Source organism: Anopheles merus, chromosome X (assembly GCF_017562075.2).
Source record: "Anopheles merus strain MAF chromosome X, AmerM5.1, whole genome shotgun sequence".
In the NCBI taxonomy this organism is placed as follows: Eukaryota; Metazoa; Arthropoda; class Insecta; order Diptera; family Culicidae; genus Anopheles; species Anopheles merus.
Window position 1 is genome coordinate 799508 of NC_054081.1, and position 12023 is coordinate 811530.

The 12023-nt window shown below is 49.1% G+C and overlaps 1 protein-coding gene across 2 annotated transcripts; it reads left to right on the forward strand.

The window, feature by feature from the left end:
* The first annotated feature begins 862 nt into the window (after window positions 1-862).
* LOC121588894 (splicing factor 1) lies at window positions 863-9435 on the forward strand. 2 transcript variants are annotated; one of them, XM_041907332.1, is made up of 6 exons: window positions 863-1374; window positions 1493-2145; window positions 2938-3126; window positions 3198-3273; window positions 6908-7060; window positions 7141-9435. In XM_041907332.1, exons 1-6 carry the CDS (start codon window positions 1262-1264, stop codon window positions 8405-8407), a joined length of 2451 nt encoding a protein of 816 aa, XP_041763266.1. In that variant the 5' UTR covers window positions 863-1261; the 3' UTR covers window positions 8408-9435. The 2 variants fall into 2 exon arrangements, with proteins under 2 accessions (XP_041763266.1, XP_041763275.1); XM_041907341.1 differs by having other exon boundaries at window positions 1493-2112.
* The last annotated feature ends 2588 nt before the right edge of the window (window positions 9436-12023 follow it).

Consider the following 12023-nt stretch of genomic DNA (forward strand, 5'->3'; position numbering starts at 1 on the left):
CGATTTCGCCCATAGTACCGTCCCCGCAATGTGACTGTAGCGTAAACGCTTAATGGCATCTGTCAACAAACACCATAACAATCCGCATGTCAAAAAAAAAGGCACGATCAGCTTGGCGAGCATATTATGAACAGCTTGACAATTTATCGAAAAAAGTTATGCAGTCAGCATTTCGCACCAATTAAATTAACAACATTGTACGGGTTTAACTGTATAGATAATTTTGTATGCAATCAATATTAAAATGGTGTAGCTGCAAAACATTACATTAAGATGTAGTTCAAATTAGAACTACGGAAACTGCTCAGAACATTTATTTTACTCAAATGATGCTTCATCATAAGCAATACGGCGCAATTTTTGACAAAAAAAAGTTTTACACTGTTTCGTATACTTTTTATTTTGAAATCTAGTTAACACAAAGCTACAATTAACCTCAGTGTGCTTAGTTTTTCGAGAGCAACGATGTAACGCTCACAAACGCAGCTGCATAGTTATGGTTTAGAAGAGTTCTGGATTTTATACCATTATAATTTATTATACAACATCTTAAAAGTTTAAGTGCGTTTCTTATTTTAAAAAAACCCAACGGCCGTTATATATTTTGAATCTGTTTTGAACCATAGTAGCCGGCTTGAAGATGTTAAGGCCCACTACCATCTCTTCTTAACAATACCGAAGCCCAAACCCGAGCCCCTTCTTCTTCTTTGGTCTGGAATACAGTACACTTTTTATCTCATAACAGCTAAACGTAAGCAAACATAACATTCAGCTGTCACAACATCTGTCATGAACGGCTGGTCAAAGGGATTATGAGCCAACCCGATACGCCGTTCGATTTCGCCCCAAAACCGTCAATCAAATATGGCCGCTCGTTTCGCCCCATAGCGGTTTTGATTGATTCTGAAATTACTAGCTAATTGATCTCAATGTTCTAGTCGCATGATTTTGAGCAACCTTACCTGACAATTGCAAAGAACTATTTTAGCTCGTGCTGTGGTTTACGTGCAGTAAATTAAAATCCTACCAAAGCTAGGCCGTTTCAGAGAGTGTCGCCGCCAGCCGTTTCGCGCATCTGTCAAAACGTTGATTCGGCTTGCTCTGGAGCAAAGTTTTACCCCCCACTTCCCAGCTGCCCACAGTCGTTTTACGGCAATACGTCATTCTCAGTCTCATTGCTCGTGGTCGCTTGGTGGTTGGTGTTGGTGTTTAAGTATTTTTTTAAATAAAGCGTGACATAGTTTAGTGCAATATCGATGCGATGAGCTACAAAAGCAAGGGCAAGGATCGGGATTACGAGAGCAGCAGCAGCAAATCGCGCAACAATGCCAGCGGGCTAAGCAAGGGGCGCGACAAAGAGCGTGACAGGAAAAGGTAAGCACGCGGGGGAGGGGGTAACAGCGCACTGCCTGCCCCCCGACCTGCGTTTTACGAGCATGGGTTGGGAATGTGGCACACGATTTTAACCACCCCTCACGCCGTTTGCGCACAGCGAACGGGAAAGCAAGGAGCGCCATGCGGAGAAGAGCGGCTCGTCCGGTGGGAAGGAGCGGCACCGTAGCCGCAGCCGGGAGCGCAGCAGCGATCGGCGGGACGGTGGCGGACGGCGCAGCAGCAAGGACCGGCACGGGGGCGGGCGCAGGCACAGCCGGACGCGGGACGACAGCCGGGAGCGGGACCACCGGAGGCACCGCGACCATCGGGACCGGGAGCGCCGCAGCCGCAGCCGCAGCCGGGACCGCAAGCACCGTAGCGGCGGTGGCGGCAGTGGTGGCGGCGGAGGTGGTAGCAGCCGGGACGATCGGGACCATAGGCACCGGTCGCGCGAGCACGCGGACGATGGGCGCCGGGCGATGGAAAGCAGCGGTGGGGGCGGCGGCGGCGGTGGCCTGATGGACAGCCCGGACCGATACGACTACAAGAGCATCGAGTACACGCAGAACGTCATCTCGAACATGCTGATGACGGCGTCCACCGCGAACGATTTTGCTAAATTACTTAACAGTTATAATCAACAGCAGCAGATACAGGCGCAGCAGCAGCAAATCCAGACGCAGCAGGCCCTGTTCGAGCAGCACAACGAGAACAGCTGCTCGTCGGTCGGTTCGAAAGGTATGTCGGCGCAAATGCTGGGCGACTTCACAGGTAAATGCAAGCTGGGGTGGGTGGGGGTGGTACCATTTTATGTTTAAGTTGGTGAGAATGGTCGAGCGATGCTTTTACAATCAATCTCGATGACAGCAACGGCATGGGAAGTTCGAATGAATCCGTGTGTAGACGTTTCGAGAAGCTCCGCAGTCTCGGGTAACGTCAACATGTTCAAACATGATATGCTGCTGCGGCTGGGATCGATCGTAAAAGTGTCCCGCTGTCTTTGGGGTGAATAGGCAGATTTACTTCTGATTGCAGAGCCAAAGTTTACATAATTGAACAATTTTGTTTCTGTGTAAAGTGACTTTCGTACTAAGTTTTTTTTTGTATATTTTTTGAGAAAATTGTTTTGTTTATAGGCAAATAGTATAACAGTATGGGCACCTGAGGAGTGATTGAATAGAAGGATATGAAAGCATTTGTTTAATGCGACAACGGTTGCCGTATATTAAGGGCCAACAGATGCTAGAATTCCAAGATTGACAAGATAGTGCACACCAAACATATGGCGAGCAGCATATAAATTGTGCACAGCGGCCTGAGAGCTACCGAGAAGCGTGTTAAAAGTGTTCAGATTAGTTTAGTATTAGATGGTTTATATCCCAAAGCAGATTTGTTGAAAGGTACTCTATCCCAGGCATGATAGCAGAAAGTTTCGGCAAACAGTTAGCGGAAACAATAGCAAGTAATTTAAAAAAATCTCCCTTGAATATGTAAAGCAGATACCGTAGCGTTGTGTGGCTCAAAATTAACACTCCATCGCCCCTTCCCCTCGCTTGCTTCCAGGTGACAACGGCAACGGTACGCAGGCGATGTGCAACGGCAACAGCAGCGGTGGCGAGGGCGGCGATTCCGCCCGCCGGCGCAAGAAAAAGTCGCGCTGGGCCGGTAGCGACCATGACAAAACGTTCATCCCCGGCATGCCGACGGTGCTGCCGTCGACGCTGACGCCCGACCAGCAGGAAGCCTACCTAGGTTAGTACCATCTCTGACACAGACCCTGTGCGTGTGTATGTGTTAATCGCGTTTTCTCTTTCTACTTTCAGTGCAACTGCAAATCGAAGAGATCAGCCGCAAGCTGCGCACCGGCGACCTCATGATACCGCAGAATCCGGAGGAAAGGTTAGATTTTGCTCCCGGTGCTTAGTATATTAACCGTGACCGAACCTTATTGCAGCCTCCAGCCATTGGTCTCTTGCCTTGCTCCAACGTGCGTCTCTTCGTGGCGCATCGTCCTGCTGGTGGAGTAGCACGATTTACTCCACCCGCTCTTCCTCCTCTCTTGCTTTCGATAGGTTTTGTAAAGATTGCTCGAAGCGTGAGCGTCGTATCCCTTTTCTTCGCGTTGCTCGAGTGCATTTGCTACCTTCCTTTGTTGCAACCGGGGGACAAAATGCACTTCCCAATGCGTCTGTGCTTCGTTGTTCAAGCTGCCATCAATCCGACAGAATTGTAATTGAATTGAATTTGTATGCTAATCACTCTTCAACGTGCAGCGGAACGACGCTTCACGAAGGGAATTATTTGTCTGAATATTTTCTCGTATGTTGTTGGACCAGCAATGAGAATGGCTGCGGCGCGTACAATTCACGCGTTTGTTTTTTTATTGCATTCGCGATAATAGCACAGGAAACGTTCCAAAACGATGTAGGAACTGTTCCGCTTTTCTTCTGTTATTTTTTTTTTTAATTAATGTGCCCTCTAGCCCACCGGAATATTTCTCTTTTGTATCTCGTGACGTCAGTTCGTCTCCTACGGATCGGTGTTCCACCGACCTCCCCGCGTTTCTGTGGAGTGGGACACGTAAGTGGACAAGTCTTAACGAACCATCCTCCCGTTTAAGCGATCGAGCCTTCACCCGGTCGTTGCAGCTCGAATCTTTCATGCCGCCGCCCAACGTCATCTTCAACCCAACCGGCGCCGATTGTTTTCGTCTTCTGCTCGATTGTCAGAGTGTGTCGGGCGTATTGAAGTGACACATAACCAGTGCTGCAAAATGTCACGAGATGTTCACCAACGAAAATAATGAACATATCTGTTGTAGCTTGTTGCTCATTGCTGATACTCAATGAAAATGCGTCGAGTGCTTGAGTCCAACGCGATACTCTGACATAGAAGCTGAGCTTAATGCCGGCGCAAGCATAATCATGATTTTTTTCTGGCTGTGAACAGTGCTGCCAAATGCCACTGTTTCAGTCACCAACACTCATGACTGAAACGAAGCTCAAATCAGCTCACGTACACAACAGAGATGATCAGTGATGAGACTCAAACAGTTGGAGGATCAATCACATGCTTGGTGACATTTTGTTTAGCACCCAACTCATGGTCACTCACTTGGTCATGACATTTTCTGTCGGTTATAATCACGACATTCTTGGAATATACTTGGCGAGCGGTCCCCAGCAGCAAAATGAGCATTCTTTCTCGCTCTGTCTGCTTTGATTGTCTGTCGGGTTACAGGGAGAAAACATGCTCATTTTGTTTCATGAAACCACTGCAAGCAAGCACCGCATATCTCCCATGACTATCGTGATAATCACCGACAGACCATAACGCGACCAAGTGACTGATCAAAAATTGGTTGCACAAATTGTCGCCAAGCATCTGATAGTCGCACCAACTGTTTTGAGTCTCACCGCTGATCATCACAGTAGTCCGACGCTGACATGACTTTTGTTTCAGCCAGAATTTGTCATGACTATGTCAGTGACATTTTGTAGAACAGATCGCAGTAAAAAAAAAGTCATGGCATAGTCACGAAGTATGTATTGGTCACACCAATCGTTTTGAGTATTACTTCTGGTCATCACTATTGTGTGTACGTGACGCTGAAATATATCTTGTTTCGGTCAGATTTTTTTTATGACATTGAAAGTGACATTTTGCAGCACTGCACATCACGCACACTTCTAAACAAACCCATTGGCCTCTAAATAAACACACAATCATTTATCAGAGATGATTACTTTTCGAAGTTACTGTGCCAAAGCGTTCCAGTAGAAGCGTCCTCCACGCCTTCGAATAATCGAATTTTTGCAACTTTTTTTTCACGAGATCATCATGTCTGTATAATTGTAAACTCTTTTATTTATGTCTATTTTTTCTTCTTCACTGAAGCGCCAAATTCCGGGGCGTTTCCAGCACCCAATCAGTCCCTTCGCATATAAGCGTATCATTATGCTGATCGGTGCCCTCTGCCCGTCGTGGCACGTAGGAAAGTGTGAATTTCGCCATATGGATGCTAATTGATACATTCTCATGATTATATATTATGATATTCTCAGTTTTAGGCCTTCGTCTCACTAATTGATTTGCGTACTGTGCAAGACTGTTGTATGATTGAACCTGAGAAGCGTTTTGGGATGAACATAGTAGCATATGTGTATGCTTTTAACTGAACATATACGGGATAAAAAAAAAGTAAAAGTTCACCGGATGTGGTCATGGACCACGTCTGAGTGGTTTTTGTGTAAAAATGTGTATGTGGCAGCGTTTGTCTCCTGATGAGTCATTTCATCAAGAGAAGCGTTAAGACAAAAAAACCAAACAAACAACCAAAGCGTATCAGCGTATATTAATGTAGATTTTAAAAGGATAATATTAACGTATTCCTTTTTTCTTTCTTTCTCTTTTCTAATGCAAAGAACTTTTCCCGTTTTTTTAAGCCCTGGCAAACATTCTAATCTAATCATTTCCACAGTTCCACTAGCGTATAATTTGATTTTTTAAGGCCCACCCCCCCTCTTAACATAACATAACTTATGTTGCAGGCAGGCAGGCAGGCAGACAGGCATGCAGGCACCACAATACGCTACCTCTGTTTCTCTACCTTCAAATTCCTTCTTGCTCGAGCAACACAGCCGCTGTTTGAAAAGAAAGGCGTTTTGGGCGAAATCTGTAATGTGTGTGTGTGTGCACCTATTGCTCTCTCATTGTGTGCTGTGAAGCAGGATAACCGGGTTGGCGTGTCTAGTGGCACACACCCACCTACACACACACACACACATACGCACACAGATTCAGCTCATGCAGTGTAAGCAACAACAACAACCACAACAGCAACAACAAAAATGGATTTTTTAACCTTTCTCTAGCCGCTACTGTGCATATTAACAAATAATTCGTTTTTTCCAAAGGATTTAAAGCGCCGGTGCATATGTGTGTCTGTGTGCGCCTTTTTCGCGGGTGTATGTGTGTGTGTGCGCGCGCGCGTGTGTGTGTCTTTGCGTGTCTACGCTACTGCAAAACAGAGAGCGAGAGAGTGCCGCGCGCGCGTGTCTATGTACGCACCAACTAATATGAGGATGATAATGATGATATATCCCCCCCTTTTAATATTCTAGCACTGTGTACTTTGTCGCAATATTAATGATCACTTTTCAGTTATCCGTGACGCCGACACGGGCGCGGCCACCACAGCAAATAATATGTGTGGGATCCTTCGCAAAAAAAAAAAACGTGCAACGAGCGCTAACGAGATGATAATAATTCGATTTTCTCTCTCTCCCTCTCTCTCTCTCTTTCTCTTTTCCGTCCGTGTGACGAAAGCGAATCCCCTACTTCTTCTTCTTCTACTTCTTCTGCATCTTCCTCGCGGCGGAGGTGTTGATAGTTGTGTGGCGTGTGCGCCACACCTTCGCCTCCCCGCGCATCCACCCAAATGCGGCGTTAATAAATGTTTGCTGTTCTTTATGCTTTTTTTTCTGTACCACTTTTTTCTGCACCACGTACCCCGCACCGTGGCAAACCACAGGTCCCCGTCGCCCGAACCGATTTACAGCAGCGACGGCAAGCGGCTGAACACGCGCGAGTTCCGCACGCGCAAGAAGCTGGAGGAGCAGCGCCACCAGCTCATCCAGCGCATGCAGTCGCTCAATCCGGACTTTAAGCCGCCGTCGGACTACAAGTAAGTGATTGCGATGCAATGACGGGGGCAGATGATGGAATGAAGGCAACTCATGGATGCTAATTTCGCTTTCACCACAGACCGCCAGTGATTCGCGTCAGCGACAAGGTGCTCATCCCGCAGGAGGAGTACCCGGACATCAACTTCGTCGGGCTGCTGATCGGGCCGCGCGGCAACACGCTGAAGGCGATGGAGAAGGACACGGGCGCCAAGATCATCATCCGCGGCAAGGGCTCGGTGAAGGAGGGTAAGGTGGGGCGCAAGGACGGGCAGCCGCTGCCGGGCGAGGACGAGCCGCTGCACGCGTTCATCACCGCGAGCAATCCGGAGGCGGTGAAGAAGGCGGTCGACCGCATCAAGGACGTGATCCGGCAGGGCATCGAGGTGCCGGAGGGCCACAACGATCTGCGCCGGATGCAGCTGCGCGAGCTGGCCCAGCTGAACGGCACGCTGCGCGAGACGGACGGGCCGCGCTGCAACAACTGCGGCTCGAACGAGCACAAGAGCTGGCTCTGCCCGGACAAGCCGAACATTACGAACAACATCGTCTGCTCGGCGTGCGGCGGCACCGGCCACATTGCGCGCGACTGCCGCAGCAAGCGCCCGGGGCACGGCGGGCCACCGTCGGCGGCCGGCGGCGGTGCGGTCACCAAGATCGACGAGGAGTACATGAGCCTGATGGCGGAGCTGGGCGAGGCGCCGCCGCCCCAGGAGTCCAACCACGGCGGAGGAGGAGGAGGAGGAGGAGGAGGTTACGGCCATGGGGGAGGCGGCGGTGGTGGCGGAGGAGGATCGCGCGGTTCGTACAATATGTTTGAGCCGCGGTCGGCGCCCCGGCCACTCATGGCCACTCCGCACCATCCGCCCTCCCTGATGGGCAACTCGCTGTCCGCGCCGAACGTCGCTGGCGGTGGTGGTGGTGGTACTGGTGGGGGTAGTGGAGGTGGTGGGTCACAGTCCGGTTCGGGCAGTGGAGCGGGTAGCAGTCACCAGCAGTGGCCACCGATGATGCCGATGCCGCCCGCCCCACCGACGCTGCCCAATCCTCCGCCGCCTCCGCCGACCGTGCCGTCGCTGATGCAGTGGACGCCACCGCCTCCGGCCGCCGCGGACACGATGGTGCCGGCCCCGAGCCACCACCACACGTACGGGGCCGGTGTCGCGCCGCCCACCATGGGCGGCTGGGGCAAAGGAGCCGCCGGGGGTGGTTTGATCGCGTCCGGGTGGCCACCCGCCCCGAACGGCGGGTTCGTTCCGCCGCCACCAGGGCCGGCCCCACCGCCGCCACCGATGTCGGGCATGCCGTCACACATCTTGGCGCCGCCTCCACCACCACCACCCTCGTAAAAAAGGCACGATGATTCCAGATGATTGACGTGGCCATGATTTTCTTCTCTTTTTTTTGTTTATTTGCTCCCTCCGAATGCATCAGTATGCTCATTAGCAGTATACTGAACCACGCGAAGCCCCCGCCAAAACCCTTCTCGCATACCGAGAGCGTAAATGGGGGGGACTGTGCGTTCTGTAAATAGACTTGCAAACGTCATCCATTTATCTGAGTCGTGTTTTGCATTACGCTCGCAACCTCCTTCGAGACGTTACAGTCTGTGAGGTCAAAACGTTAATTAATTAGTTTAGAATGTTCTCCCAAAACAAAACGAAAACACAAACCGTGCTACGAAATACTGTTGAGCGTGCGTTCATCTACAACCTTGGACGGTGTCTGGATACAACACAGCCCTGACCAGTACTTTTAACATCCTGTATTGTGCGGAACCATGAGCCAAATGATGCTCCCTGGCCGAGAGGCTCCATTGAGTCTCAGCGCGAGCCCCTGGACGAAATTGTATTCTGTAAAACCGTTAGTAGTAGATGATGGGTTTCGTGTGTAGACGCAACCTGCCCACACCCAGACCCAACCATAAACTCATCCCTACACCCTGCCCACGGAGCGCAGCACGGCGAATAATCACGTGTATAGAAACTTGTATTTGCTAACGAATCATTTTCTTCTTCTTTTTCTTTTTGTGTCACATGTGTCAGCAGCGTATAAGTGTGTAATTTATGGTTTTCTATTCATTTCCCACCCTCACTAAATAGCTCACTAATGCAGGTTTGGTTGTTTGTTCTGCGTGTAGAAAGTGCGGAAATAGTGAAGAAGAAGAAGGGGAGAAGGAGAAGGAAGATAAAGGTAGGAATAGCGACACAACAACAAGGGGGGACACCGGATGATGCTTGATCCGTTTCGTTCCCGTCCTTACGATTAAAGACGGTTTATTTGCGCACGTATGAATTGATGGTAGATTGAATAAACGTAACCTAATTTTACGATTAATAAATACATTTTAGGGCAGCCAGTTTTGCCAGGTACTACACTACTACCGAGGGTGCGGCTTTTTTTCCTTCTGTTTGTGCCTCACCATGATGACCACAACTCTGATGTACATTGTTTGAAGATTCAAATGCCAATCAGTGTATAGAGATTTCAAGCTCCAATTAGAGATCTGCACTAGGGATGTGCTCTTTGGAGCACGACTCCGATCCGACTCCGGCTAAATTCGAACTACTACTTCCGTCCGTAGAGTCGTTTGAAATCGTCTGCGCGTGCACTACGTATACAGGCCTTTGTTTCTAATTCCGGATGACTCCACACGACTCCAAAGTTGTAGTGAGAGCTCGGAATCGGACCTACCCGATTCCGTGTTTGGAATAAATTCCGGAGCCAATTACAAAGCAGATTCCGAAACCGATTCTCGAGCCTATTCCGGATTCCGGAATCAGAATCGGCTCCAGAATCGGAATTGACCCGGGATTTGCAATTTGTTCCGGTAACAGAATCAGAATTGATACCAGAAATGGAATTAACTCCGGAAGTTCGTGAATTGAAATAATAAGATTCAGAAGCGAAATTACTTTGGGAATCTCCAAGAAAATAGATCGTTAACAAGTAAATTTTGATTCTTTGCGGCTATCGATACGAAGCGTTCATCATTGGACCCAGATGCCTATTCCTATGGAGATGCCAATACCTATTCTGTTTTGAAGCCAATTCCGGAATCGATTCCTGAAACTGATTCCGGCCCTTGCTATCCGGGATCGATTCCAGAAAACTTCGGAGCTAGTCGGAATCGATTCCGACGAAAAATTATTTTTTCCCATCACTACTCCAAACGATTCCGGACGACTCCGAACGATTCTGAACGACTCCGGCTAATGCTGGGCGGACCTACCCTCCGGAGTCGGTTCGGAGCTGATTGATAACCCTAACATAAATTATTTATATCTGGATGAAAATGAGCATTAGAAAACCCCCATCTAACCTAGAATATTCCCTTAAAATGTTCCAAGTGCTCAATTTCACGTTTGGCGAAGTTGCCTCACTTCGTCATGCGAAAAGTTCCGCATAAAAAATATTCCCTTGAGATACTTCTCGTGACTTCTTACGTTCAAAACATCCACTCAAAACCAAAAACCCCTCCCTAAACTAACCTCCACTGAGGGGCACATGGAACAAAGATGTCCTGCTACTGCGGACTTTCCGTTGGAATGCATGTGCGCAAGATGCTTGCCTACCCGACAGCTATCGTTGCCCAAACGGCGACTCCCCCTTACGCTTAACAAGTTTTGCTTACCCATTCCCCTTTTGCCAACCAACGAACCTCAAGGACGCCCGGGTTAGTGTAACCGCATGTCTGTTAGTGAATGCAGTATGAAAAACATAAGCAGCGGCACACTTGTCGCTGTAACAACTATCGGCGAAATCGAATTCGAACCTCATTCGTCCTTTATTACCTGTCCACCACTGCACAGTGGATCCAGAGCGGGATGAAATTTCAATGTTGGTAATATTTCTGCTTTGAAGTAGATACTATTACATTAAGAAAGGCAAAATACTACACTTCTTAACCCCGTGAATCGCAAGGAATAAGGAAAGAAAATGAAAGGAACATCTTTGAACGATCAAAAAGTAGTGCATTGATTTACAATGTTAATAGTGTTTTAGAAAGGTCAGGTTGTCGCTGTACAAAGCATAAGCCTAAATAGATCATAAAATCCTTCTTCTATAGACAACAATACGATCTATTAACAACATTTTTTTATCCCGACGTTTGTATGGGCCGCTTCCACTGTGCACTAGTTCTTCGTCAGCGTCTCCCCACGCCTGCTTACGTTCACCTTGAATTCGAACGATGCCGACCGATATTTGGAGCGAACCGGCCCCTCGTATCCGTTCTATAAATTGGCAATCCTTTCTCCCCCCCCCCCCACCTCTCCACCGTTTCACTTGCTTATCAGCCAGCGAACAGATTGGCGCGGGCGGTGTTGAAACGTCACCGGCCGCATTTCTAGCGACCGATCCTTCGCGCGCCCGGCTATGGGATGTTTTTCGCCTAATGAGCCCTCTCTCCAGCAGAGTGGTCGCCCGCCGGTGGCCCTTTGCCAGACGGAAGGGAGTGAACTTTTTTACGAATAACCTTCCCCGCCCGATGCCCGCCCCTCCAAAACGGCGTACCGATGCCGGGTTTGTCACCCTTAATTAACGACTGTGATTAACGCTGCCTCGGTTATCGGCCGTTAGACGTAACCTCTTTCTGCTTCTCTACCCCCATTCCCAGCATCTCTCATTCTTTGCCCCTGTTGTAGCTGTTTGTCTGCACACATCAATTTAATTAATGAGTTTCCCCTATTTCAGTCCGACCAAACCGCTGGTCCACCAAATATGGCGGTCCGCCGCTTAGCAGTGTCGCCGGCCATTTGGAGCGGGTACGAGCGCGCGCGCGCTCTGTTGAAACGTCATTATCCACTCGATATGCTCGATAATGGGCAAAACCCATTGGTGTGGTAGCTAACCTCCAGCAGACACGAGTGTGGCGATTGCGGGATTTGCGGTCCTTTGGTACGTAACGAGTAATCGCGGTGTGTCTGGGAACTCCAAAGTAGTGTTGGCTGAACTCTGCGAATG